The 27,966-nt window shown below is 51.9% G+C and overlaps 1 protein-coding gene across 2 annotated transcripts; it reads left to right on the top strand.

Annotated features, from left to right (window-relative positions):
• Window positions 1-1,840: 1,840 nt before the first annotated feature.
• On the top strand, window positions 1,841-27,966 carry cep70 (centrosomal protein 70). 2 transcript variants are annotated; one of them, XM_084482370.1, is made up of 14 exons: window positions 1,841-2,081; window positions 3,816-3,912; window positions 4,190-4,313; window positions 5,915-6,083; window positions 17,127-17,191; window positions 19,805-19,904; window positions 20,193-20,281; window positions 20,958-21,051; window positions 21,274-21,456; window positions 21,898-22,065; window positions 23,614-23,782; window positions 24,706-24,808; window positions 27,652-27,731; window positions 27,833-27,966. In XM_084482370.1, exons 1-14 carry the CDS (start codon window positions 2,073-2,075, stop codon window positions 27,892-27,894), a joined length of 1,512 nt encoding a protein of 503 aa, XP_084338496.1. In that variant the 5' UTR covers window positions 1,841-2,072; the 3' UTR covers window positions 27,895-27,966. The 2 variants fall into 2 exon arrangements, with proteins under 2 accessions (XP_084338496.1, XP_084338495.1); XM_084482369.1 differs by having other exon boundaries at window positions 3,813-3,912.

Below are 27,966 nucleotides of genomic sequence, written 5' to 3'. Positions count from 1 at the left end.
ACTCATTTGTCCTCCTTTTGAGAAAATAAAAAAGGTCCGCCTTTTGACACATTACCTTGTTAGTTTAATACTTATTGGCTAAAAATGTGTGTCAAAATAAGTAATTTCATTGGTTACACTTTCGTGTCGTGACCTATCAACGCATGGCTAATTTTAATATTCAAATGAGCCATGTGTTGAATCACCACAACACTCGCTCACGCAGTTGCTACCACCTGGCTGTCAATCAAACTCTCAGCAATCATATCATATGATATTTATATTTATATATATATATACATATATATATATATATATATATATTATTTATATCTAACGAGATGATTGATTTGGAAGAGAATGATGTGCGTTTTTTTTAATATAAGGTGAAATATGAACAAGGATGTCAAATTCTAATTAAAAAGTATTTTATTTAAATAAATGTTCAAACAATTACTGAAACACCATGTTTGCCTCATCTATATTTTACATTCATGCAGGCTGCCTGTGTGACCAGTAATACCTACAAACTGCTCCTGATCAAGTCATGTTAATTTTATAATAGTGGCACACTCTGGCCCACGCTATGTGTTGCAAATCAGCTGTTCAAAGACACAGTTTACAAAATAAATTACTGACTTGCCAAGTGAGAGAATAGGTGTCATTCCAGGAATAAGGAATAGTTCACTCTAAATGCATAGTTGTCTCTCACTAGTCTGTGGGCCAGTATTGGTTTAGTAATTTCATAATCCTTCCTCCCTGAGATCAAGCAGCAGACATTATGTGACAATGAGCAAATACTACTGACGGATTTAATAGAGTAGTCTCACATGTCACTGTTTCTAAAACAGGGCTGCGTTTCTGGGCTGCGTTAAAAAAGGGCAAACATTTAGAGTATACCCACTTCTCCAGGAACTGATGGGCAAAAATAACCTAACGGACATTACATTACGAATATAGTCAACTCTGGGTCCAAATCTAATAAACACAACACACCACACATTCAAGAGGGTCAAGATGACCCTGGAGCCCCCCTATCAGTCTGCGGAGAACACTCTGCCACAGCTGGATGGAGAGGACACACATATCACACAGAAAGACAACACAACCCGGAGGCGCAGGGACAAGAGAACCCTCGATAACCCACACAAAGTCTACCACACACACCTGGCTAGGAAAGAACTATAAGTTTCACATGCACCGGATCACGGGGGGCTCTTCTGAAGCAGAACCTCCACGGAGGCGAAGCTCCGGACGACCTCAGCGCTGTTAGGGGACGTAGAATATTCGACCTCTCACGCTTTATGAATCAGTATCACCTTTGCCACTTTACTCAATAAATCCGAGGCCCTCGTGCTGACAGACTTTATTACCTCTCCGTCTCATTTTATCTGGTCAAGTAACTAGGCAGACTGTTTTTCCCAACAGGACCACTACACCACTGTCCCCCCCGGGGCAGCAGCGGGTGACAGGGAGCCCGTGTCACGGACCCTTCGTCCGTTTGTCTATGAAGGAGTCCACCGGGTGAACGCCCAGCCACAGTCCGACGGGCCAGAAGCGCTCTGATTGGTCAAACTCTGATCCAGAAGCGCTCTGATTGGTCAAGCTCTGATCCAGAAGCGCTCTGATTGGTTCATAAAGTTGGTAATCCACCCACCCACAGCGAACCCAACATAGATCAACACGAGTGTGAAAACAATAAGGTGTATTTTTAACATTGAGGTATTTAACCCTATTCTAGCAGTACCCCAAATTCATGAGATTGTTATTCCCCAAAAAACACAACATGGACCGTTTAAAGCCCGGCGATGAGGGCCTTCTGCGCATGCCCAGTAGGCGTCGTTCACATTGGTCCAAACAGCGACGCTGCTCCTCAACGCTGAACTTTTAAACCATTTCAAAAACATATTTAGACCTTGAGATAAAATACAAGGAACTGAACGTCCATTGTTGGCACAAGGCTGGCGTAATGCGGCTCCTGGAGCAGAACCCCGCCGTGCAGCGGATCTAACCTGGAGGACGCTTCGGTCGGACGTTAGTGATTGTGAGAAGCGAGTGGTTCATCTGGACGACCGGACACCCCGAGTCTGACCATGGAAAAGGTGTGTGTGTGTGTGTGTGTGTGTGTGTGTGTGTGTGTGTGTGTGTGTGTGTGTGTGTGTGTGTGTGTGTGTGTGTGTGTGTGTGTGTGTGTGTGTGTGTGTGTGTGTGTGTGTGTGTGTGTGTGTGTGTGTGTGTGTGTGTGTGTTGTAAGCTGATCGTTTGCCAGTGGACTCAAACTGCCCCCCAGGGAAGGGGAGCTAGTCGTACCAGCGAGGTGCAGAAAGAAAAATAGACGGCAGTTGTAAAACGGATGATTAGATTATCGATTATTTCGTCTAATGTAATAGATATTGCAGCGGGAGGCACGTTTTGAACATGGATTTTAAGAATGAACCTTCTCTTTTGAATTCAAAAGAGAAGACGTTTGTGTATCTGTGGACCTACACTCAGTTTCAGGTACAGGACTTGAAGTATTTCCTGGTTGGTGTCTGTCTGTCCTGGTTGGTGTCTGTCTGTCCTGGTTGGTTGGTGTCTGTCTGTCCTGGTTGGTGTCTGTCTGTCCTGGTTGGTGTCTGTCTGTCCTGGTTGGTGTCTGTCTGTCCTGGTTGGTGTCTGTCTGTCCTGGTTGGTGTCTGTCTGTCCTGGTTGGTTGGTGTCTGTCTGTCCTGGTTGGTGTCTGTCTGTCCTGGTTGGTGTCTGTCTGTCCTGGTTGGTGTCTGTCTGTCCTGGTTGGTTGGTGTCTGTCTGTCCTGGTTGGTGTCTGTCTGTCCCGGTTGGTGTCTGTCTGTCCTGGTTGGTGTCTGTATGTCCTGGTTGGTGTCTGTCTGTCCTGGTTGGTGTCTGTCTGTCCTGGTTGGTTGGTGTCTGTCTATCCTGGTTGGTGTCTGTCTGTCTGTGTGGATGCTGGGTTGTGGTGCTGTCTGATGTGTTTCTATGACCCTACAGGAGCAGGCCCAGTGGGTCTCATGTGTTTCTATGACCCTACAGGAGCAGGCCCAGTGGGTCTCATGTGTTTCTATGACCCTACAGGCCCAGTGGGTCTCATGTGTTTCTATGACCCTACAGGAGCAGGCCCAGTGGGTCTCATGTGTTTCTATGACCCTACAGGCCCAGTGGGTCTCATGTGTTTCTATGACCCTACAGGAGCAGGCCCAGTGGGTCTCATGTGTTTCTATGACCCTACAGGAGCAGGCCCAGTGGGTCTCATGTGTTTCTATGACCCTACAGGAGCAGGCCCAGTGGGTCTCATGTGTTTCTATGACCCTACAGGAGCAGGCCCAGTGGGTCTCATGTGTTTCTATGACCCTACAGGAGCAGGCCCAGTGGGTCTCATGTGTTTCTATGACCCTACAGGCCCAGTGGGTCTCATGTGTTTCTATGACCCTACAGGAGCAGGCCCAGTGGGTCTCATGTGTTTCTATGACCCTACAGGCCCAGTGGGTCTCATGTGTTTCTATGACCCTACAGGAGCAGGCCCAGTGGGTCTCATGTGTTTCTATGACCCTACAGGAGCAGGCCCAGTGGGTCTCATGTGTTTCTATGACCCTACAGGAGCAGGCCCAGTGGGTCTCATGTGTTTCTATGACCCTACAGGAGCAGGCCCAGTGGGTCTCATGTGTTTCTATGACCCTACAGGCCCAGTGGGTCTCATGTGTTTCTATGACCCTACAGGAGCAGGCCCAGTGGGTCTCATGTGTTTCTATGACCCTAGCAGGAGCAGGCCCAGTGGGTCTCATGTGTTTCTATGACCCTACAGGCCCAGTGGGTCTCATGTGTTTCTATGACCCTAGCAGGAGCAGGCCCAGTGGGGTTGTGTGAACAAGCTGCTGCAGAAGCAGGGCTTCCAACCCGTGCACTTCACCGATCCAGTGGAGAATAAAAACATTTCAGGTAATGCACAATTTAAAATGTTAAATAATATGTCGCTTTTTATTACTAAAAGGTTTGAATGAAAGTTCTATACAAAGTTATTTTGTGATATTCTTTTCAATATAATTAACATTAATTGTCTGTCTTCAAAATGTTTCTTTAAAATGATCACTTTAATTAAAGATTCATTTAAAATGTGAATTTCATGGCACATCTTTCCTTGGATCTTCGGTTCCTCAAATTGTTGTTGATGCTAAAGCTCCGTAGCGCTGAGTCCAATGTCCTTCTGGTGCTGCAGACCTGGTTCTGCTGGACAGGAGGTCGGCCGCGGGGCTCCGGCTCACGGTGAGCGCCCTGCTGGGGGAGTGGGCCAGGAGCCAGGCCCTGGTCCAGGAGCTCCTCCAGTCCAACAACCTGCTCAAGTAAGCCGCCGTTTAGTTTAGTAGTTTTCCCAAACAAAACGTTAAGGTAAAAAAGTAGTTTTAGTTTTCTTATGTATATTTTTGTTTGAATGGTGAGAAAGTATGGATGTATGAGACGTTAATAAACGTTTGTGTCGGTAGAAAACGGTATTGGTTTATTCAGCCACAAGCTACAGTGAACCTACACTTCAGAAGGATAAATATATATATTTTCTTAGTTTATAGATATTTTCTGACCTGTCCACAAGCAAATGAGTACAAGGAGGGTTGTACTCATGCTAACACACACACACACACACACACACACACACACACACACACACACACACACACACACACACACACACACACACACACACACACACACACAGAGCCAGGGCTAATCAATAATGCAGGTACTGGGCTGACCAGCTGTCCCTCTGCCGGCTCGGGCCCCGCCCCGCGCACAGCCCTCCACCGGGGCCCCGGCCCCCCCTTCACATGGGAGGCCTGGTGTAAAGGATTGTGGGTGATCGCGGTGTAAAGGATTGTGGGTGATCGCGGTGTAAAGGATTGTGGGTGATCGCGGCGTAAAGGATTGTGGGTGATCGCGGTGTAAAGGATTGTGGGTGATCGCGGCGTAAAGGATTGTGGGTGATCGTGGTGTAAAGGATTGTGGGTGATCGCGGTGTAAAGGATTGTGGGTGATCGCGGCGTAAAGGATTGTGGGTGATCGCGGTGTAAAGGATTGTGGGTGATCGCGGTGTAAAGGATTGTGGGTGATCGTGGTGTAAAGGATTGTGGGTGATCGCGGCGTAAAGGATTGTGGGTGATCGCGGCGTAAAGGATTGTGGGTGATCGCGGTGTAAAGGATTGTGGGTGATCGCGGTGTAAAGGATTGTGGGTGATCGCGGTGTAAAGGATTGTGGGTGATCGCGGTGTAAAGGATTGTGGGTGATCGCGGTGTAAAGGATTGTGGGTGATCGCGGTGTAAAGGATTGTGGGTGATCGCGGTGTAAAGGATTGTGGGTGATCGCGGTGTAAAGGATTGTGGGTGATCGCGGTGTAAAGGATTGTGGGTGATCGCGGTGTAAAGGATTGTGGGTGATCGCGGCGTAAAGGATTGTGGGTGATCGCGGTGTAAAGGATTGTGGGTGATCGTGGTGTAAAGGGGACGGACTAAAAGCTGAACTTCAGTTCAGTTAGTGTCCGGGTTTCGTTTTGTACGACCATTCCGTCGTAGGAATGGAGAGCAGAACGGCAGCGTGGACGAGGCCAAACTACCAGCCTTAGTGGTACGTTGAGGAGAGGGACGTCCCCGTACCACTTTGTCACTACCGATATCAGTCCGCTAATCACTTGAATCTAGTGAGGAGATTTGAACAGAGCATTAAAACATTTTTGAAATGGTTGGAAACAAATAAAGTGAAGAGTTAAATAAAAAGCTAAAGTGATAAAGTTTGAATACATTTGAGATCAAATATAGAATAGCTGAGCTGTTAAAGCTGTGTGTGTGTGTGTGTGTGTGTGTGTGTGTGTGTGTGTGTGTGTGTGTGTGTGTGTGTGTGTGTGTGTGTGTGTGTGTGTGTGTGTGTGTGTGTGTGTGTGTGTGTGTGTTCCAGAGACGAGGCCCAGCAGCTGCTGGCTCAGGCCGGCCGCTGCGCTGAGATGGAGGCGCTGCTGGCGCGGGTCGGGGCTCAGGTCAGGGACCTGGAGGGGCGCTGCCTGGCCCAGGCGCTCCAGCAGAGAGACCACGCCCAGAGCCTGCAGCAGGACACGGCCACCGCCCAGGTGAGAGCACAGAACCAGGACACGACGACCAGGTGAGAGCACAGAACCAGGACACGGCGACCAGGTGAGAGCACAGAACCAGGACACGGCGACCAGGTGAGAGCACAGAACCAGGACACCACGCCCAGGTGAGAGCACAGAACCAGGACACCACGCCCAGGTTAGAGCACAGAACCAGGACACCACGACGACCAGGTGAGAGCACAGAACCAGGACACGACGACCAGGTTAGAGCACAGAACCAGGACACCACGCCCAGGTTAGAGCACAGAACCAGGACACGACGACCAGGTGAGAGCACAGAACCAGGACACGGCGACCAGGTGAGAGCACAGAACCAGGACACGGCGACCAGGTGAGAGCACAGAACCAGGACACCACGCCCAGGTGAGAGCACAGAACCAGGACACGACGACCAGGTGAGAGCACAGAACCAGGACACCACGACCAGGTTAGAGCACAGAACCAGGACACCACGACCAGGTTAGAGCACAGAACCAGGACACGACGACCAGGTTAGAGCACAGAACCAGGACACGACGACCAGGTTAGAGCACAGAACCAGGACACGACGACCAGGTTAGAGCACAGAACCAGGACACGACGACCAGGTTAGAGCACAGAACCAGGACACGACGACCAGGTTAGAGCACAGAACCAGGACACCACGACGACCAGGTGAGAGCACAGAACCAGGACACCACGACCAGGTTAGAGCACAGAACCAGGACACGACGACCAGGTTAGAGCACAGAACCAGGACACCACGACGACCAGGTGAGCGCACAGAACCAGGACACGACGACCAGGTTAGAGCACAGAACCAGGACACCACGACCAGGTGAGAGCACAGAACCAGGACACGACGACCAGGTTAGAGCACAGAACCAGGACACGGCCACCGCCCAGGTGAGCGCACAGAACCAGGACACGACGACCAGGTTAGAGCACAGAACCAGGACACGACGACCAGGTTAGAGCACAGAACCAGGACACGACGACCAGGTGAGAGCACAGAACCAGGACACGACGACCAGGTTAGAGCACAGAACCAGGACACGACGACCAGGTTAGAGCACAGAACCAGGACACGACGACCAGGTTAGAGCACAGAACCAGGACACCACGACGACCAGGTTAGAGCACAGAACCAGGACACGACGACCAGGTTAGAGCACAGAACCAGGACACCACGACCAGGTGAGAGCACAGAACCAGGACACCACGGCGACCAGGTTAGAGCACAGAACCAGGACACGACGACCAGGTTAGAGCACAGAACCAGGACACGACGACCAGGTTAGAGCACAGAACCAGGACACCACGCCCAGGTGAGAGCACAGAACCAGGACACCACGACGACCAGGTTAGAGCACAGAACCAGGACACGACGACCAGGTTAGAGCACAGAACCAGGACACGACGACCAGGTTAGAGCACAGAACCAGGACACGACGACCAGGTTAGAGCACAGAACCAGGACACGACGACCAGGTTAGAGCACAGAACCAGGACACCACGACCAGGTTAGAGCACAGAACCAGGACACCACGGCGACCAGGTGAGAGCACAGAACCAGGACACGACGACCAGGTTAGAGCACAGAACCAGGACACGACGACCAGGTTAGAGCACAGAACCAGGACACCACGACCAGGTTAGAGCACAGAACCAGGACACGACGACCAGGTTAGAGCACAGAACCAGGACACGACGACCAGGTTAGAGCACAGAACCAGGACACGACGACCAGGTTAGAGCACAGAACCAGGACACGACGACCAGGTTAGAGCACAGAACCAGGACACCACGACCAGGTTAGAGCACAGAACCAGGACACGACGACCAGGTGAGAGCACAGAACCAGGACACGACGACCAGGTGAGAGCACAGAACCAGGACACGACGACCAGGTTAGAGCACAGAACCAGGACACGACGACCAGGTTAGAGCACAGAACCAGGACACGACGACCAGGTTAGAGCACAGAACCAGGACACGACGACCAGGTTAGAGCACAGAACCAGGACACCACGACGACCAGGTTAGAGCACAGAACCAGGACACGACGACCAGGTGAGAGCACAGAACCAGGACACCACGACGACCAGGTTAGAGCACAGAACCAGGACACGACGACCAGGTTAGAGCACAGAACCAGGACACGACGACCAGGTTAGAGCACAGAACCAGGACACGACGACCAGGTTAGAGCACAGAACCAGGACACCACGACCAGGTTAGAGCATAGAACCAGGACACGACGACCAGGTTAGAGCATAGAACCAGGACACGACGACCAGGTTAGAGCACAGAACCAGGACACGACGACCAGGTTAGAGCACAGAACCAGGACACCACGACGACCAGGTTAGAGCACAGAACCAGGACACGACGACCAGGTTAGAGCACAGAACCAGGACACGGCGACCAGGTGAGAGCACAGAACCAGGACACGACGACCAGGTGAGAGCACAGAACCAGGACACCACGACGACCAGGTTAGAGCACAGAACCAGGACACGACGACCAGGTTAGAGCACAGAACCAGGACACGACGACCAGGTTAGAGCACAGAACCAGGACACGACGACCAGGTTAGAGCACAGAACCAGGACACGACGACCAGGTTAGAGCACAGAACCAGGACACGACGACCAGGTTAGAGCACAGAACCAGGACACGACGACCAGGTTAGAGCACAGAACCAGGACACGACGACCAGGTTAGAGCACAGAACCAGGACACCACGACGACCAGGTTAGAGCACAGAACCAGGACACGACGACCAGGTTAGAGCACAGAACCAGGACACCACGACGACCAGGTTAGAGCACAGAACCAGGACACAACGACCAGGTTAGAGCACAGAACCAGGACACCACGACGACCAGGTTAGAGCACAGAACCAGGACACAACGACCAGGTTAGAGCACAGAACCAGGACACGACGACCAGGTTAGAGCACAGAACCAGGACACGACGACCAGGTTAGAGCACAGAACCAGGACACGACGACCAGGTTAGAGCATAGAACCAGGACACGACGACCAGGTTAGAGCACAGAACCAGGACACGACGACCAGGTTAGAGCACAGAACCAGGACACCACGACGACCAGGTTAGAGCACAGAACCAGGACACCACGACCAGGTTAGAGCACAGAACCAGGACACCACGACCAGGTGAGAGCACAGAACCAGGACACGACGACCAGGTGAGAGCACAGAACCAGGACACCACGACCAGGTTAGAGCACAGAACCAGGACACGACGACCAGGTTAGAGCACAGAACCAGGACACGACGACCAGGTTAGAGCACAGAACCAGGACACGACGACCAGGTTAGAGCACAGAACCAGGACACGACGACCAGGTGAGAGCACAGAACCAGGACACGACGACCAGGTTAGAGCACAGAACCAGGACACCACGACGACCAGGTTAGAGCACAGAACCAGGACACAACGACCAGGTTAGAGCACAGAACCAGGACACCACGACGACCAGGTTAGAGCACAGAACCAGGACACAACGACCAGGTTAGAGCACAGAACCAGGACACGACGACCAGGTTAGAGCACAGAACCAGGACACGACGACCAGGTTAGAGCACAGAACCAGGACACGACGACCAGGTTAGAGCATAGAACCAGGACACGACGACCAGGTTAGAGCACAGAACCAGGACACGACGACCAGGTTAGAGCACAGAACCAGGACACCACGACGACCAGGTTAGAGCACAGAACCAGGACACCACGACCAGGTTAGAGCACAGAACCAGGACACCACGACCAGGTGAGAGCACAGAACCAGGACACGACGACCAGGTGAGAGCACAGAACCAGGACACCACGACCAGGTTAGAGCACAGAACCAGGACACGACGACCAGGTTAGAGCACAGAACCAGGACACGACGACCAGGTGAGAGCACAGAACCAGGACACGACGACCAGGTGAGAGCACAGAACCAGGACACGACGACCAGGTTAGAGCACAGAACCAGGACACCACGACCAGGTTAGAGCACAGAACCAGGACACCACGACGACCAGGTTAGAGCACAGAACCAGGACACGACGACCAGGTGAGAGCACAGAACCAGGACACGACGACCAGGTTAGAGCACAGAACCAGGACACCACGACGACCAGGTTAGAGCACAGAACCAGGACACGACGACCAGGTTAGAGCACAGAACCAGGACACCACGACCAGGTTAGAGCACAGAACCAGGACACCACGACCAGGTGAGAGCACAGAACCAGGACACCACGACGACCAGGTGAGAGCACAGAACCAGGACACGACGACCAGGTTAGAGCACAGAACCAGGACACCACGACCAGGTTAGAGCACAGAACCAGGACACCACGACCAGGTGAGAGCACAGAACCAGGACACGACGACCAGGTGAGAGCACAGAACCAGGACACCACGACGACCAGGTTAGAGCACAGAACCAGGACACGACGACCAGGTGAGAGCACAGAACCAGGACACCACGACGACCAGGTTAGAGCACAGAACCAGGACACGACGACCAGGTTAGAGCACAGAACCAGGACAAGACGACCAGGTTAGAGCACAGAACCAGGACACCACGACGACCAGGTTAGAGCACAGAACCAGGACACGACGACCAGGTTAGAGCACAGAACCAGGACACCACGACCAGGTGAGAGCACAGAACCAGGACACCACGACCAGGTGAGAGCACAGAACCAGGACACGACGACCAGGTTAGAGCACAGAACCAGGACACGACGACCAGGTTAGAGCACAGAACCAGGACACGACGACCAGGTTAGAGCACAGAACCAGGACACCACGACGACCAGGTTAGAGCACAGAACCAGGACACGACGACCAGGTGAGAGCACAGAACCAGGACACCACGACGACCAGGTTAGAGCACAGAACCAGGACACGACGACCAGGTTAGAGCACAGAACCAGGACACCACGACCAGGTTAGAGCACAGAACCAGGACACCACGACGACCAGGTTAGAGCACAGAACCAGGACACGACGACCAGGTTAGAGCACAGAACCAGGACACGACGACCAGGTTAGAGCACAGAACCAGGACAAGACGACCAGGTTAGAGCACAGAACCAGGACACGACGACCAGGTTAGAGCACAGAACCAGGACACCACGACCAGGTGAGAGCACAGAACCAGGACACCACGACGACCAGGTTAGAGCACAGAACCAGGACACGACGACCAGGTTAGAGCACAGAACCAGGACACGACGACCAGGTGAGAGCACAGAACCAGGACACGACGACCAGGTTAGAGCACAGAACCAGGACAAGACGACCAGGTTAGAGCACAGAACCAGGACACGACGACCAGGTTAGAGCACAGAACCAGGACACGACGACCAGGTTAGAGCACAGAACCAGGACACGACGACCAGGTGAGAGCACAGAACCAGGACACGGCGACCAGGTGAGAGCACAGAACCAGGACACGACGACCAGGTGAGAGCACAGAACCAGGACACGACGACCAGGTTAGAGCACAGAACCAGGACACGACGACCAGGTTAGAGCACAGAACCAGGACACGACGACCAGGTTAGAGCACAGAACCAGGACACGACGACCAGGTTAGAGCACAGAACCAGGACACGACGACCAGGTTAGAGCACAGAACCAGGACACCACGACCAGGTTAGAGCACAGAACCAGGACACCACGGCGACCAGGTGAGAGCACAGAACCAGGACACCACGACGACCAGGTTAGAGCACAGAACCAGGACACGACGACCAGGTTAGAGCACAGAACCAGGACACGACGACCAGGTTAGAGCACAGAACCAGGACACGACGACCAGGTTAGAGCACAGAACCAGGACACGACGACCAGGTTAGAGCACAGAACCAGGACACCACGACCAGGTTAGAGCACAGAACCAGGACACCACGGCGACCAGGTGAGAGCACAGAACCAGGACACCACGACGACCAGGTTAGAGCACAGAACCAGGACACGACGACCAGGTTAGAGCACAGAACCAGGACACGACGACCAGGTTAGAGCACAGAACCAGGACACGACGACCAGGTTAGAGCACAGAACCAGGACACGACGACCAGGTGAGAGCACAGAACCAGGACACGACGACCAGGTTAGAGCACAGAACCAGGACACCACGACGACCAGGTTAGAGCACAGAACCAGGACACGACGACCAGGTTAGAGCACAGAACCAGGACACGGCCACCGCCCAGGTGAGAGCACAGAACCAGGACACGGCGACCAGGTGAGAGCACAGAACCAGGACACGGCGACCAGGTGAGAGCACAGAACCAGGACACGACGACCAGGTTAGAGCACAGAACCAGGACACCACGACCAGGTTAGAGCACAGAACCAGGACACGACGACCAGGTGAGAGCACAGAACCAGGACACGACGACCAGGTGAGAGCACAGAACCAGGACACGACGACCAGGTTAGAGCACAGAACCAGGACACGACGACCAGGTTAGAGCACAGAACCAGGACACGACGACCAGGTTAGAGCACAGAACCAGGACACGACGACCAGGTGAGAGCACAGAACCAGGACACCACGACCAGGTTAGAGCACAGAACCAGGACACGACGACCAGGTTAGAGCACAGAACCAGGACACGACGACCAGGTTAGAGCACAGAACCAGGACACGACGACCAGGTTAGAGCACAGAACCAGGACACGACGACCAGGTTAGAGCACAGAACCAGGACACGGCGACCAGGTGAGAGCACAGAACCAGGACACGACGACCAGGTGAGAGCACAGAACCAGGACACCACGACGACCAGGTTAGAGCACAGAACCAGGACACCACGACCAGGTTAGAGCACAGAACCAGGACACGACGACCAGGTTAGAGCACAGAACCAGGACACGACGACCAGGTTAGAGCACAGAACCAGGACACGACGACCAGGTTAGAGCACAGAACCAGGACACGACGACCAGGTTAGAGCACAGAACCAGGACACGACGACCAGGTTAGAGCATAGAACCAGGACACCACGACGACCAGGTTAGAGCACAGAACCAGGACACGACGACCAGGTTAGAGCACAGAACCAGGACACGACGACCAGGTTAGAGCACAGAACCAGGACACGACGACCAGGTTAGAGCACAGAACCAGGACACGACGACCAGGTTAGAGCATAGAACCAGGACACGACGACCAGGTTAGAGCACAGAACCAGGACACGACGACCAGGTTAGAGCACAGAACCAGGACACGACGACCAGGTTAGAGCACAGAACCAGGACACGACGACCAGGTTAGAGCACAGAACCAGGACACGACGACCAGGTTAGAGCATAGAACCAGGACACCACGACGACCAGGTTAGAGCACAGAACCAGGACACGACGACCAGGTTAGAGCACAGAACCAGGACACGACGACCAGGTTAGAGCACAGAACCAGGACACGACGACCAGGTTAGAGCACAGAACCAGGACACGACGACCAGGTTAGAGCACAGAACCAGGACACGACGACCAGGTTAGAGCACAGAACCAGGACACCACGACGACCAGGTTAGAGCACAGAACCAGGACACGACGACCAGGTTAGAGCACAGAACCAGGACACCACGACCAGGTTAGAGCACAGAACCAGGACACCACGACGACCAGGTTAGAGCACAGAACCAGGACACGGCCACCGCCCAGGTGAGAGCACAGAACCAGGACACGACGACCAGGTGAGAGCACAGAACCAGGACACGACGACCAGGTTAGAGCACAGAACCAGGACACAACGACCAGGTTAGAGCACAGAACCAGGACACCACGACGACCAGGTTAGAGCACAGAACCAGGACACGGCGACCAGGTGAGAGCACAGAACCAGGACACGACGACCAGGTGAGAGCACAGAACCAGGACACGACGACCAGGTTAGAGCACAGAACCAGGACACGACGACCAGGTTAGAGCACAGAACCAGGACACGACGACCAGGTTAGAGCACAGAACCAGGACACCACGACCAGGTTAGAGCACAGAACCAGGACACCACGACGACCAGGTTAGAGCACAGAACCAGGACACGGCCACCGCCCAGGTGAGAGCACAGAACCAGGACACGACGACCAGGTTAGAGCACAGAACCAGGACACAACGACCAGGTTAGAGCACAGAACCAGGACACCACGACGACCAGGTTAGAGCACAGAACCAGGACACGGCGACCAGGTGAGAGCACAGAACCAGGACACGACGACCAGGTGAGAGCACAGAACCAGGACACGACGACCAGGTTAGAGCACAGAACCAGGACACGACGACCAGGTTAGAGCACAGAACCAGGACACGACGACCAGGTTAGAGCACAGAACCAGGACAAGACGACCAGGTTAGAGCACAGAACCAGGACACGACGACCAGGTTAGAGCACAGAACCAGGACACCACGACGACCAGGTTAGAGCACAGAACCAGGACACGGCCACCGCCCAGGTGAGAGCACAGAACCAGGACACGACGACCAGGTGAGAGCACAGAACCAGGACACGACGACCAGGTTAGAGCACAGAACCAGGACACAACGACCAGGTTAGAGCACAGAACCAGGACACCACGACGACCAGGTTAGAGCACAGAACCAGGACACGGCGACCAGGTGAGAGCACAGAACCAGGACACGACGACCAGGTGAGAGCACAGAACCAGGACACGACGACCAGGTTAGAGCACAGAACCAGGACACGACGACCAGGTTAGAGCACAGAACCAGGACACGACGACCAGGTTAGAGCACAGAACCAGGACACCACGACCAGGTTAGAGCACAGAACCAGGACACCACGACGACCAGGTTAGAGCACAGAACCAGGACACGACGACCAGGTGAGAGCACAGAACCAGGACACGACGACCAGGTTAGAGCACAGAACCAGGACACGACGACCAGGTTAGAGCACAGAACCAGGACACGACGACCAGGTGAGAGCACAGAACCAGGACACGACGACCAGGTTAGAGCACAGAACCAGGACACGACGACCAGGTTAGAGCACAGAACCAGGACACGACGACCAGGTGAGAGCACAGAACCAGGACACCACGACGACCAGGTTAGAGCACAGAACCAGGACACGACGACCAGGTTAGAGCACAGAACCAGGACACGACGACCAGGTTAGAGCACAGAACCAGGACACGACGACCAGGTTAGAGCACAGAACCAGGACACGACGACCAGGTTAGAGCACAGAACCAGGACAAGACGACCAGGTTAGAGCACAGAACCAGGACACGACGACCAGGTTAGAGCACAGAACCAGGACACGACGACCAGGTTAGAGCACAGAACCAGGACACCACGACGACCAGGTTAGAGCACAGAACCAGGACACGACGACCAGGTTAGAGCACCGAACCAGGACACGACGACCAGGTTAGAGCACAGAACCAGGACACGACGACCAGGTTAGAGCACAGAACCAGGACACCACGACGACCAGGTTAGAGCACAGAACCAGGACACGACGACCAGGTTAGAGCACAGAACCAGGACACGACGACCAGGTTAGAGCACAGAACCAGGACACGACGACCAGGTTAGAGCACAGAACCAGGACACGACGACCAGGTTAGAGCACAGAACCAGGACACGACGACCAGGTGAGAGCACAGAACCAGGACACGACGACCAGGTTAGAGCACAGAACCAGGACACGACGACCAGGTTAGAGCACAGAACCAGGACACGACGACCAGGTTAGAGCACAGAACCAGGACACGACGACCAGGTTAGAGCACAGAACCAGGACACGACGACCAGGTTAGAGCACAGAACCAGGACACGACGACCAGGTTAGAGCACAGAACCAGGACACGACGACCAGGTTAGAGCACAGAACCAGGACACGACGACCAGGTTAGAGCACAGAACCAGGACACGACGACCAGGTTAGAGCACAGAACCAGGACACGACGACCAGGTTAGAGCACAGAACCAGGACACGACGACCAGGTGAGAGCACAGAACCAGGACACCACGGCGACCAGGTTAGAGCACAGAACCAGGACACCACGACCAGGTTAGAGCACAGAACCAGGACACGACGACCAGGTTAGAGCACAGAACCAGGACACGACGACCAGGTGAGAGCACAGAACCAGGACACGACGACCAGGTTAGAGCACAGAACCAGGACACGACGACCAGGTTAGAGCACAGAACCAGGACACGACGACCAGGTTAGAGCACAGAACCAGGACACGACGACCAGGTTAGAGCACAGAACCAGGACACGACGACCAGGTTAGAGCACAGAACCAGGACACCACGACCAGGTTAGAGCACAGAACCAGGACACGACGACCAGGTGAGAGCACAGAACCAGGACACGACGACCAGGTTAGAGCACAGAACCAGGACACGACGACCAGGTTAGAGCACAGAACCAGGACACGACGACCAGGTTAGAGCACAGAACCAGGACACGACGACCAGGTGAGAGCACAGAACCAGGACACCACGGCGACCAGGTTAGAGCACAGAACCAGGACACCACGACCAGGTTAGAGCACAGAACCAGGACACGCTCTTTTCAGAGCCTATCCCCTAAAAGATGGTACAGTAACCATGACTACAATCAACAGAGGTCATTATCTGTGATGGTACAGTAACCATGACTACAATCAACAGAGGTCATTATCTGTGGTGGTACAGTAACCATGACTACAATCAACAGAGGTCATTATCTGTGATGGTACAGTAACCATGACTACAATCAACAGAGGTCATTATCTGTGGTGGTACAGTAACCATGACTACAATCAACAGAGGTCATTATCTGTGATGGTACAGTAACCATGACTACAATCAACAGAGGTCATTATCTGTGATGGTACAGTAACCATGACTACAATCAACAGAGGTCATTATCTGTGGTGGTACAGTAACCATGACTACAATCAACAGAGGTCATTATCTGTGATGGTACAGTAACCATGACTACAATCAACAGAGGTCATTATCTGTGGTCTCCCACAGCGCTTGGCGGAGGCTCTGCAGCTGCAGCTGACCAATGAGAGAGCGGCGCGGGGCGAGCTGAAAGGGTAGCTACACTCGCCGTTATTCTGAAATCACCTCAAAAATATCCTGTTGGGTATGACCAGGTCACTGGTCCGTATGACCAGGTCACTGGTCTGTTGGGTATGACCAAGTCACTGGTCCGTTTGGTATGACCAGGTCACTGGTCCGTATGACCAGGTCACTGGTCCGTTGGGTATGACCAGGTCACTGGTCCGTATGACCAGGTCACTGGTCCGTTGGGTATGACCAGGTCACTGGTCCGTTGGGTATGACCAGGTCACTGGTCTGTTGGGTATGACCAGGTCACTGGTCTGTTGGGTATGACCAGGTCACTGGTCCGTATGACCAGGTCACTGGTCCGTTTGGTATGACCAGGTCACTGGTCCGTATGACCAGGTCACTGGTCCGTTGGGTATGACCAGGTCACTGGTCCGTTGGGTATGACCAGGTCACTGGTCCGTATGACCAGGTCACTGGTCTGTTGGGTATGACCAGGTCACTGGTCCGTTGGGTATGACCAGGTCACTGGTCTGTTGGGTATGACCAGGTCACTGGTCCGTTGGGTATGACCAGGTCACTGGTCCGTTGGGTATGACCAGGTCACTGGTCCGTTGGGTATGACCAGGTCACTGGTCCGTAGGGTATGACCAGGTCACTGGTCCGTATGACCAGGTCACTGGTCCGTTGGGTATGACCAGGTCACTGGTCCGTATGACCAGGTCACTGGTCCGTTGGGTATGACCAGGTCACTGGTCCGTAGGGAATGACCAGGTCACTGGTCCGTTGGGTATGACCAGGTCACTGGTCCGTATGACCAGGTCACTGGTCCGTAGGGTATGACCAGGTCACTGATCCGTTGGGTATGACCAGGTCACTGGTCCGTATGACCAGGTCACTGGTCTGTTGGGTATGACCAGGTCACTGGTCCGTTGGGTATGACCAGGTCACTGGTCCGTAGGGTATGACCAGGTCACTGGTCCGTATGACCAGGTCACTGGTCCGTTGGGTATGACCAGGTCACTGGTCCGTATGACCAGGTCACTGGTCCGTTGGGTATGACCAGGTCACTGGTCCGTAGGGAATGACCAGGTCACTGGTCCGTTGGGTATGACCAGGTCACTGGTCCGTATGACCAGGTCACTGGTCCGTAGGGTATGACCAGGTCACTGATCCGTTGGGTATGACCAGGTCACTGGTCCGTATGACCAGGTCACTGGTCCGTTGGGTATGACCAGGTCACTGGTCCGTAGGGAATGACCAGGTCACTGGTCCGTTGGGTATGACCAGGTCACTGGTCCGTAGGGAATGACCAGGTCACTGGTCCGTTGGGTATGACCAGGTCACTGGTCCGTATGACCAGGTCACTGGTCCGTAGGGTATGACCAGGTCACTGGTCCGTTGGGTATGACCAGGTCACTGGTCCGTATGACCAGGTCACTGGTCCGTTGGGTATGACCAGGTCACTGGTCCGTAGGGAATGACCAGGTCACTGGTCCGTTGGGTATGACCAGGTCACTGGTCCGTTGGGTATGACCAGGTCACTGGTCCGTATGACCAGGTCACTGGTCCGTTGGGTATGACCAGGTCACTGGTCCGTATGACCAGGTCACTGGTCCGTTGGGTATGACCAGGTCACTGGTCCGTTGGGTATGACCAGGTCACTGATCCGTTGGGTATGACCAGGTCACTGGTCCGTATGACCAGGTCACTGGTCCGTATGACCAGGTCACTGGTCCGTTGGGTATGACCAGGTCACTGGTCCGTTGGGTATGACCAGGTCACTGGTCTGTTGGGTATGACCAGGTCACTGGTCCGTTGGGTATGACCAGGTCACTGGTCTGTTGGGTATGACCAGGTCACTGGTCCGTTGGGTATGACCAGGTCACTGGTCCGTTGGGTATGACCAGGTCACTGGTATCTTTAACACAAACAGCGAGGTGGATTGACTTGATCTATAATTGAAGTCCCTCATTCTTAATTGGCTTAACACCATGACCAACATTCTGAAACATCCATTAACATTCACAAACAACGTTAGGCTTACAGCCCATGTCAACAGTTGTGAAATGATGTTCTTGTTGTTCTTTTAATTGTTTGTTACTCTGACCGTTCTGTTTAAGGATGTTAGTGAATGATTCAGAGCATGATGCATTTTAAATGGCATCACTTATGGTCTTGTGTCTTCATTTTTCTTAAAACAACAAACCAGTAGCTTCAGTTACCGGGGCGTTCTCGGGGCGTTCTCGGGGCGTTCTCTGGGCGTTCTCTGGGCGTTCTCGTTCTCGGGGCGTTCTCGGGGCGTTCTCGGGGCGTTCGCCGCGCGGCGCTGTGGAAGCAGCTTTAAAAAAGGGCGTGACACGATTCTGCCTTCTCACACCGTGAGACCGGTTCGTGGCTCTGAGTGTCGCCATTTTGGTTTCGATACACACGTCGTTACAGCCCTAGTGTTTGTGTGTGTGTACGTACATACGTACATACGTATGTTTGTAAAATATATCTGTTATTTACTCATTTAAATCACGTAGATTAGCGCTGACTACACAAACATCGGGGTCGTTTTAACGGTTAACGATGCTGCTTTAAATCCCACGTAAACACAGCTGAGACGTTCTGAAAGCAGTTTGTTTCGTCCCCAGAAGCGTCCGCGGGGGTCCGGAAGGTTCTCAGGGTTCCAACAGGGCCGGTGGGGGGACGGACTCTGGCGATGTCACTTCCTCCTTTAAGGCTGCACTAAAGGTAACTGGAAACGTTGCTAACTTTATCGGCACGTATCAAAGGTAGAAATTGCTCACCGACTCAACATTGTCAAATTGTTCTGTTTTATTTGTTATCCGAATAAAATTTCCGTTACATTATGTCATTACATAATGTAATGACATATTGCAAAAAAAAAATACAGTAAGTATAAATTTGACGGCATTTACTGCCTCACTGTTGCACAAACCAATGAAATAGTGAAGCTTCAAATCTCTCATTCCCTGGTTCTGGCCCTCATTATTTCTTCCGTTCTCTTCCTCTCTCCAGTCTTGTCAGGCCCAGCTGGAGGAGGCTAGAGTCCAGAGAGCGGAGCTGAAGGCAGAGGTTCAGAGACTCAGGAAGGAGCTGGACACCAGGTCCTTCTTATACATTTTGTTCAACAGGATAATGACACATTCATACCGCCATGATGTTATTTCAATGAAAACAAGATTGTCGAGCGATTCAGGGATGGAATTTATTCATCTTCTATGGGACGGACTAGGCAGACGTGTTGGATTTGTTTATCAAGATTTATCAAGTTTAAAAGTTTTTGGAGCATGAATACATTCAATAAAGTAAAAGGTTTTACAGTACAAAAGGCCACTCAAATGATCTAAACTGAGGTCGTACCTGAAATATTTTTATCATTATTTTGATTGTTCAATTGAAAAAAACCTTTTCCTTTTCAACGCTTCTTGATTTCCAACAGATGACTTCTGTAAAGAATTTGTATGTTTGAGAAAATGCTAACATTTACGAGGAAACCAAAATTAAACGTTGCGTTCCTAATTCAGATTTTATGCCATTTTCACAATGAGCTTAATCATCAATCTTTGGTTTGTTCCAGTGTGCGGTATACACGTCTCTACATTATGTAACAGCATAACGTTATGTCGATTTGATTCGGATAACCAATCAAACACATTTTCCAGCTTTGAGTGGATGAGCAATGTCACTTTTGATTGGTTCCAATAAAGTCAGCATCATTTCTTTGACTGTTACCTTCGTCTGATGGCGGCGTCTTAAGCTCCTCCCCTCTCCGCCCTCCAGGCCGCCCACCAGCGGGGCTCCGACCGGCAACCCTCCCACCGCGGGGCCCGGCCGCGGGGCCCGGGACGGGGCTCTGTGTGGCCAGTACCGACGGGTAAACGCGCCCACCACGCCCTTTCTCCTCATTGGTTTAGGTCGTGTTTCTCAAATGGGAACGACGTCGTTATTATACTGGAATACTCTGTGATGGTCACTTAGGAGAGACGTGACCTTCATTCCGAGGATATAAACGCAATAGAGTGTTTCTTGCTATCCTGTCAGTGTGAATCACATCATATGTAACTTTATTTAACACGGTGCCTGATGTGTTGTGCAGTTGCTGATGGAGTTGGAGGCCATGCTGACGGGGGCCACGCTGACGGGGGCCACGCTGACGGGGCCCCGGGCCCCGGGGGCGCCGCTCCGCCAAAGACCGGCCCTCGGCCAATCGGAGCCCCAAGAGTTTGGCGGGCTACGCCCCGCCCTGGAGGCCTGGGCCAATCAGCTGGCCATGCTGAGGGTAAGGCGGGACGGGGGGCGGAGTCGGTGGTTAGAGCCCCTCCCCTTCCTCTGGAGTTAGAGCGTGTCTGTCTGTCTGTCTGTCTGTGTGTGTGTGTGTGTGTGTGTGTGTGTTTAACTGTCTGTCTGTGTGTCTGTCTGTCTGTGTGTGTGTGTGTGTGTGTGTGTGTGTTTAACTGTCTGTGTGTGTGTGTGTGTGTGTGTGTTTAACTGTCTGTCTGTGTGTGTGTGTGTGTGTGTGTGTGTGTGTGTGTGTGTTTAACTGTCTGTCTGTGTGTGTGTGTGTGTGTGTGTGTGTGTTTAACTGTGTGTCTGTGTGTGTGTGTGTCTGTGTGTGTGTGTGTGTGTGTGTGTGTGTGTGTGTTTAACTGTCTGTGTGTGTGTGTGTGTGTGTGTGTGTGTGTGTGTTTAACTGTCTGTGTGTGTGTGTGTGTGTGTGTAGGAGCTGCGTGCGGGCCTGCTGAGGCTCTCCCAGCGCCTGATGCCCTGGCTGCCGGCGGGCGACCATGACGACGGGCGGGGCGGTGTCGCCATGGAGACGGTGAGGGTGGAGGACCTGATGCTGCTGGTGGAGACGCTGCTGGTGGAGACGGAGACGGAGGATGGAAACGTAACACACACACACACACACACACACACACACACACACACACACACACACACACACACACACACACACACACACACACACACACACACACACACACACACACACTGTCCTTCGACCCAATGACCAGCTGCTCCTTTAGTGAGGCTGGAGGTCGGCTGAAGGTCCTTTAGTGAGGCTGGAGGCTGGAGGTCCTTTAGAGGCTGGAGGTCCTTTAGTGAGGCTGGAGGTCCTCTAGTGAGGCTGGAGGTCCTCTAGTGAGGCTGGAGGTCCTTTAGTGAGGCTGGAGGTCCTTTAGAGGCTGGAGGTCCTTTAGAGGCTGGAGGTCCTTTAGAGGCTGGAGGTCCTTTAGTGAGGCTGGAGGTCCTCTAGTGAGGCTGAAGGTCCTCTAGTGAGGCTGGAGGTCCTCTAGTGAGGCTGGAGGTCCTCTAGTGAGGCTAGAGGTCCTTTAGAGGCTGAAGGTCCTCTAGTGAGGCTGGAGGTCCTTTAGAGGCTGAAGGTCCTCTAGTGAGGCTGGAGGTCCTTTAGTGAGGCTGAAGGTCCTCTAGTGAGGCTGGAGGTCCTTTAGTGAGGCTGGAGGTCCTCTAGTGAGGCTGGAGGTCCTTTAGTGAGGCTGGAGGTCCTCTAGTGAGGCTGGAGGTCCTCTAGTGAGGCTGGAGGTCCTTTAGAGGCTGGAGGCTGGAGGTCCTTTAGTGAGGCTGGAGGTCCTTTAGTGAGGCTGGAGGCTGGAGGTCCTTTAGTGAGGCTGGAGGTCCTCTAGTGAGGCTGGAGGTCCTCTAGTGAGGCTGGAGGTCCTTTAGTGAGGCTGGAGGTCCTTTAGAGGCTGGAGGCTGGAGGTCCTTTAGTGAGGCTGGAGGTCCTTTAGTGAGGCTGGAGGTCCTTTAGTGAGGCTGGAGGTCCTTTAGTGAGGCTGGAGGTCCTTTAGTGAGGCTGGAGGTCCTTTAGTGAGGCTGGAGGTCCTTTAGTGAGGCTGGAGGTCCTCTAGTGAGGCTGGAGGTCCTCTAGTGAGGCTGGAGGTCCTTTAGAGGCTGGAGGCTGGAGGTCCTTTAGTGAGGCTGGAGGTCCTTTAGTGAGGCTGGAGGCTGGAGGTCCTTTAGTGAGGCTGGAGGTCCTCTAGTGAGGCTGGAGGTCCTTTAGAGGCTGGAGGCTGGAGGTCCTTTAGTGAGGCTGGAGGTCCTTTAGTGAGGCTGGAGGCTGGAGGTCCTTTAGTGAGGCTGGAGGTCCTTTAGTGAGGCTGGAGGTCCTCTAGTGAGGCTGGAGGTCCTCTAGTGAGGCTGGAGGTCCTTTAGTGAGGCTGGAGGTCCTTTAGAGGCTGGAGGCTGGAGGTCCTTTAGTGAGGCTGGAGGTCCTTTAGTGAGGCTGGAGGTCCTTTAGTGAGGCTGGAGGTCCTCTAGTGAGGCTGGAGGTCCTTTAGTGAGGCTGGAGGTCCTTTAGAGGCTGGAGGTCCTTTAGTGAGGCTGGAGGTCCTTTAGAGGCTGGAGGTCCTTTAGTGAGTTGTCGTGTGGATGCATTCCTTCCTGTTGAAGCGTGACCTTTGACCCCGTGGCCCAGGCCCTGAGCAGCCCCACGCGCCACAGCCTGCACTGCATGGTGCGCCACTTCCAGACGCTGTTCGACGTGGGCTCGCTGCGCGGCGTGTTCCCCCACATGACCCTCCTGCACCGCCGGATGGCCGAGACGGCCAACGCCATGACCCACCTCAGGGACCTTCTGGGCCTCGGTGAGTCAAATGAAAACATGTTTACCGTTGTTGTCAACCTAGCTCCATGTTTGGTTCTTGTTTTGTTTTTAACTCATTTAGTTTTTTCCTGGGTTGAAGGATTGTTTGAACGATTGCATGTTGATCTTTTTTTCAGACGATTGCAGCTTGAAATCACATGAATCCTCTGAACAATTATTTAATCATCTCAACCCAGAGGGCTTAAATGAGTGGAAAAAAAACTGTGTGTGTCTGCCTTTACGTGTGTGTACATAACCACGAACATGCTCACAAGTCTATTTTATATTGGACACAGTGATTCCAGATGTTTGCGTCCTTTTCTGGCAGGAAGGCCTAGCCGTGGGGGTGCTGCAGTAGAGCATGCGTATGTTTCAGACCACAACGCTCTCTCTGTCTATTATGCACTGATGTAATGTTACATTCAACCTGGGAGATCTAAACCAAAACAAAACAAAAACATGGGAGTGAAATATCCTACGATGCTACTCATGAAGCCCTCATGAAGGACTTCACCCCCACTAGCCCTGATCTCAAGCAGTGTAATTCATTAAAGAACACGTATGTGCGTCTCATGGTAAGGGATTGATTTGCTTTGTATCAATCTGTGCGGTTGAGACATTTTCTCGCCTTTTTCTTTAGTGGAGCCATCATTTGTTGACAGTGATAATGTATGACAACGATAATGTATGACAGTGATAATGTATGACAGTGATAATGTATGACAACGATGATTAACAGCAAAAGGTACCGTTTCAAAAAGGCAATTTTTACGGGTTTCTGCAAGTTAAGCTGAACTACTGCACCCCCAACCAAAACTCACTTCCCACGGCCCTGCAGGCCATCAATTCAACAACGACACCAAGTGGTTGTGGTCACATAATGTACATTTGTGTGGTTGGTGTTGTTTGTGTGTCTTCGCCTAGACAACACTGCCCCCCCCAGTGAGGTGGTGAACCAGGTGGCCACCATGGCGTCCTCACCCACCGTGCAGTTCCACCGCCTTCTGGCAGAGGGCGACCTCACCAGGTTAGAACCCCAGAACTCTGCCATCCAGCATCCAGCACAAGGCCGGCAGCTCTGGTGTTGCTAAAGTTATCTTTGGTGTTGCTGAAGTGAGCTTTGGTGTTGCTAAAGTTATCTTTGGTGTTGCTGAAGTGAGCTTTGGTGTTGCTAAAGTTATCTTTGGTGTTGCTAAAGTTATCTTTGGTGTTGCTGAAGTTATCTTTGGTGTTGCTGAAGTTATCTTTGGTGTTGCTGAAGTTATCTTTGGTGTTGCTGAAGTTATCTTTGGTGTTGCTGAAGTTATCTTTGGTGTTGCTGAAGTGAGCTTTGGTGTTGCTGAAGTGAGCTTTGGTGTTGCTAAAGTGAGCTTTGGTGTTGCTGAAGTGAGCTTTGGTGTTGCTAAAGTGAGCTTTGGTGTTGCTAAAGTGAGCTTTGGTGTTGCTAAAGTGAGCTTTGGTGTTGCTAAAGTGAGCTTTGGTGTTGCTGAAGTTATCTTTGGTGTTGCTGAAGTGAGCTTTGGTGTTGCTGAAGTTATCTTTGGTGTTGCTGAAGTGAGCTTTGGTGTTGCTAAAGTTATCTTTGGTGTTGCTGAAGTTATCTTTGGTGTTGCTGAAGTTATCTTTGGTGTTGCTGAAGTGAGCTTTGGTGTTGCTGAAGTTATCTTTGGTGTTGCTGAAGTTATCTTTGGTGTTGCTGAAGTTAGCTTTGGTGTTGCTGAAGTGAGCTTTGGTGTTGCTGAAGTTATCTCTGGTGTTGCTGAAGTGAGCTTTGGTGTTGCTGAAGTGAGCTTTGGTGTTGCTAAAGTGAGCTTTGGTGTTGCTGAAGTGAGCTTTGGTGTTGCTAAAGTGAGCTTTGGTGTTGCTAAAGTTATCTTTGGTGTTGCTGAAGTTATCTTTGGTGTTGCTGAAGTTATCTTTGGTGTTGCTGAAGTGAGCTTTGGTGTTGCTGAAGTTATCTTTGGTGTTGCTAAAGTTATCTTTGGTGTTGCTGAAGTGAGCTTTGGTGTTGCTGAAGTGAGCTTTGGTGTTGCTAAAGTTAGCTTTGGTGTTGAGCTTTGGTGTGAGCTTTGGTGTTGCTGAAGTGAGCTTTGGTGTTGCTAAAGTGAGCTTTGGTGTTGCTAAAGTTATCTTTGGTGTTGCTGAAGTGCGCTTTGGTGTTGCTGAAGTGCGCTTTGGTGTTGCTGAAGTGAGCTTTGGTGTTGCTAAAGTGAGCTTTGGTGTTGCTGAAGTTATCTTTGGTGTTGCTGAAGTGAGCTTTGGTGTTGCTGAAGTTATCTTTGGTGTTGCTGAAGTGAGCTTTGGTGTTGCTAAAGTTATCTTTGGTGTTGCTGAAGTTATCTTTGGTGTTGCTGAAGTTATCTTTGGTGTTGCTGAAGTGAGCTTTGGTGTTGCTGAAGTTATCTTTGGTGTTGCTGAAGTTATCTTTGGTGTTGCTGAAGTTAGCTTTGGTGTTGCTGAAGTGAGCTTTGGTGTTGCTGAAGTTATCTCTGGTGTTGCTGAAGTGAGCTTTGGTGTTGCTGAAGTGAGCTTTGGTGTTGCTAAAGTGAGCTTTGGTGTTGCTGAAGTGAGCTTTGGTGTTGCTAAAGTGAGCTTTGGTGTTGCTAAAGTTATCTTTGGTGTTGCTGAAGTTATCTTTGGTGTTGCTGAAGTTATCTTTGGTGTTGCTGAAGTGAGCTTTGGTGTTGCTGAAGTTATCTTTGGTGTTGCTAAAGTTATCTTTGGTGTTGCTGAAGTGAGCTTTGGTGTTGCTGAAGTGAGCTTTGGTGTTGCTAAAGTTAGCTTTGGTGTTGAGCTTTGGTGTGAGCTTTGGTGTTGCTGAAGTGAGCTTTGGTGTTGCTAAAGTGAGCTTTGGTGTTGCTAAAGTGATCTTTGGTGTTGCTGAAGTTAGCTTTGGTGTTGCTGAAGTGCGCTTTGGTGTTGCTGAAGTGCGCTTTGGTGTTGCTGAAGTGCGCTTTGGTGTTGCTGAAGTGAGCTTTGGTGTTGCTGAAGTGAGCTTTGGTGTTGCTAAAGTGAGCTTTGGTGTTGCTAAAGTGAGCTTTGGTGTTGCTGAAGTTATCTTTGGTGTTGCTAAAGTGAGCTTTGGTGTTGCTGAAGTTATCTTTGGTGTTGCTGAAGTGAGCTTTGGTGTTGCTGAAGTTATCTTTGGTGTTGCTGAAGTGAGCTTTGGTGTTGCTAAAGTTATCTTTGGTGTTGCTGAAGTTATCTTTGGTGTTGCTGAAGTTATCTTTGGTGTTGCTGAAGTGAGCTTTGGTGTTGCTGAAGTTATCTTTGGTGTTGCTGAAGTTAGCTTTGGTGTTGCTGAAGTGAGCTTTGGTGTTGCTGAAGTTATCTCTGGTGTTGCTGAAGTGAGCTTTGGTGTTGCTGAAGTGAGCTTTGGTGTTGCTAAAGTGAGCTTTGGTGTTGCTGAAGTGAGCTTTGGTGTTGCTAAAGTGAGCTTTGGTGTTGCTAAAGTTATCTTTGGTGTTGCTGAAGTTATCTTTGGTGTTGCTGAAGTTATCTTTGGTGTTGCTGAAGTTATCTTTGGTGTTGCTAAAGTTATCTTTGGTGTTGCTGAAGTGAGCTTTGGTGTTGCTGAAGTGAGCTTTGGTGTTGCTAAAGTTAGCTTTGGTGTTGAGCTTTGGTGTGAGCTTTGGTGTTGCTGAAGTGAGCTTTGGTGTTGCTAAAGTGAGCTTTGGTGTTGCTAAAGTGATCTTTGGTGTTGCTGAAGTGCGCTTTGGTGTTGCTGAAGTGCGCTTTGGTGTTGCTGATGTTAGCTTTGGTGTTGCTGAAGTGAGCTTTGGTGTTGCTGAAGTGAGCTTTGGTGTTGCTGAAGTGAGCTTTGGTGTTGCTAACTGCAGTGTAAATTGTAACCGTTAATTCCTTCTGCAGTATCATCGTCAAGGTGAAGGAACATGAGGAATTCTTCCCGGCGTTTCACTCTCTGGCGACGCAGCTGATGCTAACTCTGGGTAAACTTCACACGCTCGCACAAAACATCGCCCGCTTTATTTCGGCCATACGTGTTTTTCGACGTGAACTTTAACCAATTAATTTTTCTTCTTATTTTCAGAGGTTGACTCTCTGGACGGCATTCTACCGGCCCTGACATCTTTGAAACTTAAGTCAGAGTGATTACTTTTCTTTTTGCAATTTTAAATGAGTTTCTGTTCATTGTGCTGTGAACTGTTGTGCTTGAATCTGCTC

Source organism: Micromesistius poutassou (genome assembly GCF_964030765.1).
Source record: "Micromesistius poutassou genome assembly, chromosome: 17".
Lineage (NCBI taxonomy): Eukaryota > Metazoa > Chordata > Actinopteri > Gadiformes > Gadidae > Micromesistius > Micromesistius poutassou.
The sequence above is the reverse complement of the archived record's forward strand: the minus strand, read 5'-3'. Positions and strand labels throughout refer to the sequence as shown.

Coding starts and splice junctions, on each gene's coding strand:
- cep70 (XM_084482369.1), top strand. Junction 6,084..17,126: donor AGGACACGGCCACCGCCCAG/GTGAGAGCACAG, acceptor GGTCTCCCACAG/CGCTTGGCGGAGGCTCTGCA. Junction 21,457..21,897: donor ATCAGCTGGCCATGCTGAGG/GTAAGGCGGGAC, acceptor GTGTGTGTGTAG/GAGCTGCGTGCGGGCCTGCT.